General features: G+C 47.9%; 1 protein-coding gene across 3 annotated transcripts in view; it reads left to right on the top strand.

The window, feature by feature from the left end:
• Positions 1-4252: 4252 nt before the first annotated feature.
• The window catches only part of MID2 (midline 2), an 89301-nt gene continuing 83067 nt past the window's right edge, over positions 4253-10486 (top strand). For 2 of the 3 annotated variants that reach the window (XM_040629344.1, XM_040629326.1), the window contains exon 1: positions 5067-5187. In XM_040629344.1, the coding sequence (XP_040485278.1) occupies positions 5184-5187 (4 nt within the window). In that variant the 5' untranslated portion in view covers positions 5067-5183. Of the gene's footprint in view, positions 4554-5066; positions 5188-10486 lie in introns of those variants that run through there. The other variant, XM_040629336.1, reaches the window with a different exon arrangement.

Genomic DNA, 10486 nt, shown 5'->3' with positions numbered 1-10486 from the left:
TGATTTATTTTGATAATAGGATCAACACATGTTCTATACAAAGGTAACCATTAAATCATTATAAACAAATAATTTCATCACATGCTCCCAGCCCATTTTGCATCTCCTGCCAGATACAAAACATTTACTTTCATACATTTACAGCGATAATTTGCATAAAACCACTGAACATGGGGATAGTTTCAAAGCAGCTGCTTCTGTGATGTGATTAGCAAAATCTCCCCCACCCTCCCATCCCCACCCACACACACTATTAGTCATTCCTTTGAGTTAAATACATTGAAGGCCTCTGTTAAAATTAAAACATTATCTACTAATAGAGAGACAAACGGAGCTATTAACATTTTGCACAAATTAGTTGATTGAAATCCTTAATCGGTAAGGTCTTTTGTGAAAGGGACCCAGAAGCAGTTTTAAGTTATGATGAGGGAAAGGAAAGGTCCTGAATACGGGCTGGTGCCTGGGGAGGGATGATGGGGTTCCAGCACTCTGCATGGGACTCTGGCCAGGGACGAGCTTGAAAGCACTGGAAACACAGGTTGGGGGGGGGGGACACCTGGGTGGTTCAGTCGGTTAAAACATCTGCCTTTGGCTCAGGTCATGATCCCAGGACCCCGGGATTGAGTCCCACATGGGGGAGCCTGCTTCTCCCTCTGCCTGCCTTTCTCACTCTCTTGACAAATAAATAAAATCTTCAACAAAACTCAGGTGGAGGGGAGACTGCTAAAAAGTGAAGGAGAGGGTGGTTTTGGAAGGATGGTAAAGGCCATTATAAAGCAAATGTTCTTTAAGGGACAGTGCTGCCAAGAGCTAGGGAGCTTGGTTCCGGTGTCTGTGACCAAACTGGTCACTTCTTCACGTTTTAGAAAATTCCCCAGCTGTCTGCAGAGATCAGATCCAGTGAGGTTAAAGAATTCTAAGGGATCAATTGACTTCTGACTCAACTTGGGTTTTTTTTTTTTTTGAGACATAACTTTAAAAAATGTTTAACTACAAAAGAAATGATCATTGCAGGATATTCAAACAGTTATAAAATATATAGAATCAAACTGAAAAATCCTCTCAATACCCACCATAATTCCAGGCTGCCACTATTTAGGATGTGCTCCCATGTTCTTTTCTATGCATTCACCTGCATTTACATAGGTTGACCCTTGAACAACACAGAGGATAGGGGCCCAGACCCCTGTGCGGTTGAAAATCTGTGTATAACTTTGGACTCCCCCAAAATGTAACTAATAGCCTACCGTCGACCAGAAGCCTTACCGAAAACACGAACAGTTGATGAACATATCTTTTGTATGTTATATGCGTTATACACCATATTCTTTTTTGTTTTACCTTTTTATTAAGTTTTTCTTTTAATTCCAGTATAGTTAACATAGAGTGTTATATTAGTTTCAGGTGTACAATATAGCTGGATTTTTAAAAAAGAATATTTATTTGAGAGAGAGAGCACACAGGGGTGGGAGGAGCAGAGGGAGAGGGAGAGAATCTCAAGCAGTCCCCACTGAGCACAGAACCCAGTCCTGGGGCTTGATCTCATGACCTTGAGATCATGACCTGAGCTGAAATCAAGAGTCCAACCCTCAACTGACTGAGCCACCCAGAGGTGACCACATAGCTGTATTTTTAGAGTAAGCTACAGAAAAGAAAGTGTAATTAAGAACATCATAAGGAAAATATATTACAGTACTGTACTGTAAAAAAAAAATCTGTGCATTGGTGGACCCACGCAGTTCAAGGTCAACTGTATATTTATTTTCTTACACATACAACAATCTCTACCTGTTCTGTATACATCCTTGTTCTTTTAATTTAAAAATTTTTATTTTGGTAAAATAGACATCACATAAAATTTGCCATTCTAACCATTTTTGAGTGGCAATCAGTATATTCGCAAAGTTGTGTCAGCCCCACCACTATGGAGTTCTGGCACTTTGTCATCATTCCAAATAGAAACTCTGTAACCACTAAACACTTCACTCCCTATTCTCCCTTCCCTTCAGTCCCTGGTATCCTCTATTCTATTTTCTGTCTCTACGCTCCTTGTTCTTTAATAATTGTTTTTCAAAAGGTAATACAGGGGCATTACGCTCCTTGTTCTTTAATAATTGTTTTTCAAAAGGTAATACAGGGACATTATAAAAATGCAAACAGTACAACAGGGTGTATACAATGTTAAATACTTCCTCCTATCCTTGACCCCCAGGCAACCAGTGTAATCAGCTTTTCACAGTAGTAGCAAACCATACACCACTTGCTGTTTTCATTTAACAACGTTTGAGAGAGATAGACATATGATATGTAATATGTACATAATATACATAAAATATGTATATATATTTAATTCCTAGTTATCCACTCCTCTGTTGTGCTAGGATCAGTTTTCTTCTGACTCAGCTTTTGAAAAAAATAATTTTTTTTATTGTGGCAAAAACCACATGACATAAAATTCACCCTCTCCACCATTTCTTAGTGTACAGGGCAATATTGGCAGCCACGTGCACACTGTTGTGCAATAGATTCCCCAGAACTCCCCTCCCCCCCACACACATGCCAGTTCTGCATGACGAAACTCTACATCCATAGAACAACACCTCCCCACCGCACCCACCATTCGACTTTCTGTTTCTATGAGTTTGACTATTTTAGACACCTCCTATAAGTGGAATCATTCAGTATTTGTCCTTCTGTGACTGGCTTGTTTCACTTAGCATATGATCCTCGAAGTTCACCCATGTCCTAGCATATGCCAAGGTGTCCTTCTTTTCCAAGGCTGACAGGTATATGCCACATCCTACTGTATGTATATGCCACATTTTCTTCATCCTTTAATCTCCTGGGGCATGTAGGTTGCTCCAACTTCGTGTCTATCGTTAATAATGCTGCAATGAATGTGAGGGTGAAAATATCTCTTTGAGATTTTGCTTTCAATTCTTTTGGCTATATTTCCAGAAGTGGGATTGCTGGATCATATGGTAGTTCTATTTTTAATTTTTTGAGGAACTTCCATACTGTTTTCTGGAGCAGTTGTACCATTTCACACTCCCAGCAACAGTGTACAAGGGTTCCAATTTCTCTAGATCCTTGCCAACACTTCTTACTTTCTGTTTGTTAGCTTGTTTTTAAAATAACAGCCATCCTAACCCGTGTGAGGCGATACCTCGTTGTGGTTCTGATTGGCATTTTCTGATGATTAGTGATATTAAGCATCTCTTCATATGCTTGGCCATTTGTCTAGCTCCTTTGAAGCAATGTCTATTCAAGTCCTTTGCCCGTTTTTTAGTTGGGTTATTTGTTTTGTTTTCGGGTTGTAGGAGTTCTTTATATATTTTGGATACTAACCCCTTAACAGACATATGGTTTGCCAACATTTTCTCCCCATTTGTGTCTTTTCACTGTTAATTCTTTTGCCATGCAGAAGTTTTTAAGTCTGATGTAGTCCCACTTGTCTATTTTTGCTTTCGTTGCCTGTGCTTTTGGTGTGACTCATTAACTTTTATTCCTCTTAGGGTCAGACTTTCATCAGGATAGCCTGGTTGTGATTTTTGCCTTCGTTTCCACCTCAGTGCTCTCTAGCACATTGTTTAACAGGGGTGTTGGCTAATTACTATTGGTTCCCTGATGGGTTACTCCCAGAGCTACCTTAATTTTTCTGGACTCCTTCCCATGCACAGTAATGGGAGGCCTATGTGAGAGGGGGGTGTTTCCTTCATTTTTTCTCTTCTTTCCCCTTGCATCTCCAGCCCTTTTATCCCATGTTAGGTACACAGTCTCCTCTGGGGCATCCTCCTTCTTTTCTCTCCCATCCTCTTTGTGAGTGGGGCGGTGGTCTCTGAGCCAATGACAGGTCAGCCGACAGGCTGATCCAGACCAATGAGGCTTCTGGGTTCCAGATGGACCAATTAGCTTATTAGGGCCTTTGTACCTGGATAGCTGGCATCTGTCCCATTGTCCTCTTTAAGGACCCTCTTCTTTTGCCCATCAAGGATTCGAATGTGCAAATGAAACCCTACTTTCTTTTGTTTTGTTTTTTAATTTTGGTGGCTTTAATCCATCCCCACAACTTCTGCCCAAGGCCAATAAAGCACAGGCATTCTCCCTCTGTAAAAAGAAAGAGGGGTTGGGTTTCCTTCAATTGTCTGCCCTTTTCTGTCTCCTCCACTATTTTTGTTTTACTCCGTAGTTAACTTTGCATTAGAACAGCTTCATCCGAAGACCAGTGCGGTGGACCTAGGCACTCTCTTCTCGTTGCCGGTTGCAACGGCCTTCTCCTTGTTCTAACCTGGTGGCTTGTGGGACCAGGGGGCTGGCGGGTGGGAGAAGAGTTTGGCTGTAGTCTTCCTTCTGCATTTCACACACATTCTGCGCTCGCTCGCTCTCGCGCTCTCTCTCTCTCTCTTTTGCGCACACACACACATACACACACACACACACACACACACACACACACACGCGCGCCACACACACACATGCCCGCTCGGGCCCCTCTCGGTGTGTCTTCCTTCAAGATGACAGGGCGCTGGAGAAGAGGCTGCTGGAATCAGCTGGTAGGTACAGTAGTAACCCGAACCCCACCCACCCGCTGCCTCTGCTTGCTCAGGTTTCTCCGGTCACTCCTGCCAGGGGAGAAAACATGTAAACGCGCCTCCACAGGAGGGGCTGGGGGAGCTGGGAGCGGCGGGGGCGGCGGAAGGTGAGCCCAGGAAGGTGGCCGAGCGCCCCTGCTGCCCGGGGCCCTTCCCCGTGCTCCCTCGGGGCGTCAGCCCCAGCCCTGTTTGCCCCCCACCCCCCTTTTCGTAGGGATCGCCTTTTTTTTCCCCTCTGCGGCGGCGGAAATGACAGTGAGGTGCTGCCGCGGTGTCATGGTGCTGCCCCTGGACTAAAGGGCGAAAACTCTTTAAGTTTGGCTCGGGAGACCCAGCTGCGGTAGCGTCGCGGCCGCCGTGCTGTCCCTGGCGGGGCGCGCGGGCGGGCGGATCCCGGCTGCTGCGCGGCGGCGGCGGCGGCGGCGAAGGCGGGCGGCGGCCTAGGGCGGCGGCGGCGGCGGCGGCGAAGGCGGCCGCCCCGGGAGCTCGCGCCGGAGCCCGAGCCGGAGCCCGAGCCAGCTCCCGGCGGAGGCAGGCGAGCGCCCGGCGCCCTCGAGCGGGCCGAGGAGATGGCTGGCACCCGGGAACGCTATGGGTAAAACGCGCCCCCTCGCCGCGGGCCCCGGGAGCCAAGCGCCACAGCCCGCGCCGGGCACGGCCCGGGCTCCGGCTCCCGCTCCGGCCGCTTCTCAGGTGCCGCCGGGGCCCGGCGCGGGCCAGGGGCTCCGGGGCTCGGCGGGGCGGGGTGACGGGGCCCGCGAGACTCGGGGTGGCGGCGGCGGCGGCGGGGGCCCCGGCCTGGCCAGGGCTCCCGTCGCTGCCCCCTTGGGACGGAGTTTGCACTCCAGGGTGCGGGGCGGGGGTGGCCCGAGGCCTCTGGCGTTCAGAGCGGCCCGGCGCAGGGCAGTCGAGCGGCTCCCCCGGCGCCGGGGCGCGAGTCTGGGAAAGGGCACCACCGCCTTCCCACGCTCCCGCGGCCCGCAGCCTCCTCGGGCCGGGCGGCGCCCCTCGGCCGGCCCTCCGCCCGGCGGTGGCTGCTGCGGCAGCCGGAGATGCTGCGGACACCCCGCCGGCGGGGAGGCCCGGCGAAACTTAATCCCTTTTCTGCCAGGGGAGTGATCCTCCGGTCTCCGTCTGGGTGGTTCCTTATTTCTGGCCTAGCTGTGAAACCAGCCCAGTGGGGGAGAGGGAAAACTTACATGTCCAGAGGACAGACTGCGACTGAACCGGGGAGAGGTGGGGTTTTTCCATTCGTGGCTCGTGAGACTTAAGTAAATAACGGCGGAGTAGATTTACAGAACATTTTTGGTGATGATAAGGTTTAGGTTACTTAGTACTTGGTGTGTAGCGCATTATTTCTTGGAGGCGTTTTTTGTTTTTGTTTTTGTGGGTTGGTTTTTTTGGGGGGGTTGTTTGTTTCGCAGAGCAGGAAATTGGGATCCTGGGGTCTTTAGTTTCTTCACTTTCTCTCTTCCACACTCCCCTACCCGCCTTCGCGCTCACTTGCCTTCTTCCTGCGTCGTCACACACCTACCTGCCCACCCAGATCTCCCACCAGAACCCTTCCGTTCCCCACACTGCCCCCCACCAACCTGTGCACTCCGCCTGCATCTCAGCCCTGCAGCCTCTTGGCTTCTCAACCCGTTTGCCTTCTTGAGGATTTCTGAGTGTGGGGCGAGTGGGTAGTTATGGTTGTGTGTCTGTGAGGAGGAGCCCTTATACAGGAATATAGTGGAGACTGTGTAAATAGACAAGTAATGCGTGTGGGTTGATTCCTTGGATTCTCAAGTTGGGCCACAAGGGCTGTCTTTAACCCTATTCTGTTCCCTCCCAGTCAGTACTCGAATCACTTCTCCAGCTATGTTCCAATAGAAGGGGAACGCTGGATAGGGAGCTTCCCTCCCCTTCTTCTGGCTTAACCCCAGCTGATTACACCAGCCCTCACATCCCCCTTTTCAGCCCTCTCCACTCATACTAACTGCCCTAAGGGGGAAACAGACTTGGCTATGTTTATATATTCCTGCCCAATCAATTAACTTAATACAGGTATATAATGTGAATTAGATTTTTCCTGATTGTTCCTCACAACTTGATTTATGTGGTTGAAATACAGGGCTAGGAGTCAGGAAGAGCAGAGTTTATCCCAAATCTGATGTTACATTGGCTTTATGGCCTTAGGACGTTCCTATGACCTTTCTTTCATAGTTGATGCACTTGTGTAAAAGGCATAATATTGTGTACTGGGTATTGTGAGTCTCGGCTTGGTCCTTTGAAGATGAAAGGGTTCTATAAACCCTCAGCATTATGCTTTTCAAATGAAGTACTTCATTTACCTTTTATTGGGATAATAGATTGGGTGTAAGGAGGAACCCTAGTTTACTGGCAACCTTAACTTGCCATTGTTAGCCCCCCTGGGAGCCAAATCTATCAGGTACTCAGGACTCCTTTTGTTGTTGTTGTTCCTAATGCATGTACAACTGAATGAAAACATGCATAAAATTAGGCATGCAGAGTAATGGTGATTATTTTAAGTCGAGGCTTGAATCATATCTAATGTATTCCAACCTAACAGTCTGAGTCAGACTCATTTGAAAACATAACCTCACCCATTTTTAGCCTATATGGGGGCAGTTAGTTAATTTCTACTGAAAAGTGGCATAAATAATTTTAGGCATGGCAATATAAGCATGATTACCATCTAGCAGCGGTGAGTCAACAATATTTATTAAGCACCTACAAGGTGCAGAGTTCTCTGCTGACTGGGCTGAGGTCCCGGTCTTGGCCTAGCATTTTGGCCTCCTGCTTGTTTGAGGCCTACTTCCTTACTTGCAGCTCCAGGAGTAGGACAGGAAGGAGCAAGGCAGGGGGAGAGGCTAGACACATGAAGGGGCGATTGTTTCCCTCCCTCTTTCATGACCACTGGACTTCTCATCTAGCATGTTCCACCTTGCAAGGCCACCCCTGGGAAGCACTGCCACAAATCAGGGTGACTTGGTTGCTTCATGAATATAGCATCTGAACAGTGCAAATTGATTTAGATGAAGTTGGTTTAGTTAATCCCTCCTCTAAGTGCCGGGCAACTTGCTCCAACTTGCAGATCCTAAGGCAGTGCCAGTGGAGTCTCATAATTGCATCCAAAAATTGCTCTGGGTAGTGCGCCCGTCTGTTCCCTCATCCCGCCTCCCATAAAACCTGCTGACGCCATGACAGTTGAGAAGGAAACTGCAGAAGGGGTAGGTCTTTACCACTCAGCAAACCTCACTGGCTTGGTGAAGAGGAGAGAATGTCCTCGTCGCACTCAGGTTCCCTCTTTCCCAACAGGGACACAGAGCCCTAACCAAGAGGTGAGGGCAGGGCTGAGGCACAGAATGTGTCCTGAATGGCTGTTTCCAGGGGCACCTGCTTGGCCTCTTGTGTGTCTGTCATCCAGTCTTTATGGATCTTGGGAACTCCCTAGCTGTTAGGCCATGTGACTCTGCTGCTTGTGGAGGCCAGGGGATGCTCCATTTCCATTTAGTGGTTTTGTTTTTGTTTTTTTGGTCTTCCGTGCAAAGGGGAGAACAAGGCACTGTGTTTGTGAAACGCCTCCTTACTTAAGCTGGCGGTCTTGACTTAGAGCGTCGCATCATCAAAATAGGACGTGGAACGTGTCGATCCTGGATGCACAACAGTTCAGGAGAGTTGCCCATTGTCCACTTTTTGATGACTGCAACCTTGGCACCCAGGTGGTATTACAGTAATCTCTGTATTTCAGGTCTCTCAAAAAACACTGTGTTTATCACTGAGCAGTGTAGAGCAGAGACTAGAAAAGTGTTTCTCAGCTGGTGTATTGGATCATGCTAACAAGTGAGAAGACCGAATGAGTGGTGTTGAGACAAGAAATTCCACCTCCAGTTATCCCCCTGTGCAGACCGCTTGCTGGTCCCCTTTTCATTTCCCCTCTCTTCCAAGGATCGATAATGTTTTTCTCTCTGTTCCCATGAATTAAAACTCTGCTTGGAGTCTTCCCTGGGCCCCAGAGGTTGGTGGCTTTTCCTATTGGTTTTCTTTTTCCATCTGCCCCTTCTCCATGACCGTAGGCAGACTTCGTCTTTTCGATAGCCAATCTCCCAGCTCCTGCATTGCCCTTAGAAACCCCATGAGCTGCTCAGACTACGAGATGGGTTACGGTGTGGGTGGTGGAGGGGTTTTGAGCAATGTTCCTACACCCCACCACTCCCTTCTCCACGTGGGGTTTACCCGAGTGCACACTGGGGTGTTGGTTCAGTCTAAGTGGGTGAGCAAAGCATCATTAGTAAGACTTGTCCTACTTGGGTTCTTGTCTCCCTGCAGAGCTCTGACTGCTTGACCTTGGGCTTTTTTCTCAGCCTCTTTCCTACAGGTCAGACTCCTCTGGTTGACGAGCAGAGTCCCCAGTCTTTGGATCTTTTCTCTCACAGAGACCAAACGATCTGATAACAAACTCATTACGTAAACTCAAATCCTCCTGAAACCGAAAATCCTCGTATGCACAGTTTGCCCGGTTAGGAGCATAATGTATGGGCCTGGGAGACAGTGCTGATGTAGGACGGTGACGTGCGTGAATGTATACAGCCCAGAGATAGAAAAATGGTTTACGGTCCAGAATCCTGAATCGCTTTGTCTATAGCCCTTTGTTCAGTGTTGCTAGGATCCATGTGATTCCCCAGGGAGTAGAAGCTTGATTTCAAATAGGCTTCTGTTCTCTGTCCCTTGTCTCTGACCTGAACTTGGGGTGCTCTCAGCCTAACATTCAACAGTATGCCCTATATACATACATTGCCAGTTTTATTCTGTAGGAGTGGAGAGGGCTGCCCATCCAGGTGTGTCCCTGAACATTTAAACATTTACAAACATTGCCGTGGGTGAGAGAGCTTGGGAAAAGCAGTCCTAGAACAGATGGAAAGCTGGACTGGTAGCATGAGGTCGATTAAGTTGGCTCTCCATTTGTTCAACCTTGCGACTGCCGTTGTGTTCTGCACGAAGGTAAAGGTGTTATGAATTGCGCTTAGGGTTCCTGTCAATTATCCTGGGTTACCTTGGCAAATCCTTCTCTTGGTTCCTGAGATTAATCTTTTGCCTCTGTAGCAAACGTAGGACTTTTAGTTCTGCTATTGTGATATTCATTGTAATGTTCATGGTGACTCTATGATATAAAATGGCCAATGGTTGGCTTTAGGAGCTAATTATTGTAAAGAAAACATTGTTAAATCCACAGGCTATAAAATATTAAGTAGGCTTTAATGATCTTTTAGACAGGAGCTGGCTCCGGTGCTCTCTGTCAGTCGGTCAACAACCTCCAGTCCCGAGCTTTCCCCGTGCACGATAAAAGCTGAAAAGAAGCTAGGCGGTTCTTCCCTTGGGGGTACTCCAGTCTAACAGGGGAGACATATGAGCATAAGAAATACCACAGTCAGACACATGGTCCTCCAGAAAACTTGCGGGGAAGTGTGACTGTTCTCTGTCACGCCAACCGTGTGTTTGGGACGAATTTCCAAACATTTGCTGCTTTCCTCAATAACTTGCTTTGTGTCTGTCTGTCTGTGAATGTATGATGCGAATCTCTCCCTGTTTGTAAAGCAAGTTAATAATTTGGTTGTATCCTCGTGTGATCCTCATAAGAGCCCATGAGTGGGGTAGGGCTGGTATTTTTCAACCCACAGATGAGGAGGCCGTGGCCCAGACACTTTAAATGTCTTACCTAGGCTCACTCAGCTAATTCAGCTTAGAGCCAGGACTATAACCAGGCTCTGTTTTGAGGATCAAATGAGATAATGGCTTTGGAACCATTTTGAAACTATCATGTGGTACACAGATGTAAGATGGCTATTATTATTAGTTATGCTTAGTGACCACCTCACCTCTTCCCCCCCCCC

The sequence above is a fragment of the Ursus maritimus genome (genome assembly GCF_017311325.1).
Source record: "Ursus maritimus isolate PB19 chromosome X unlocalized genomic scaffold, ASM1731132v1 scaffold_X1, whole genome shotgun sequence".
NCBI lineage: Eukaryota > Metazoa > Chordata > Mammalia > Carnivora > Ursidae > Ursus > Ursus maritimus.
This window is presented reverse-complemented; position numbering and strand designations above follow the sequence as displayed.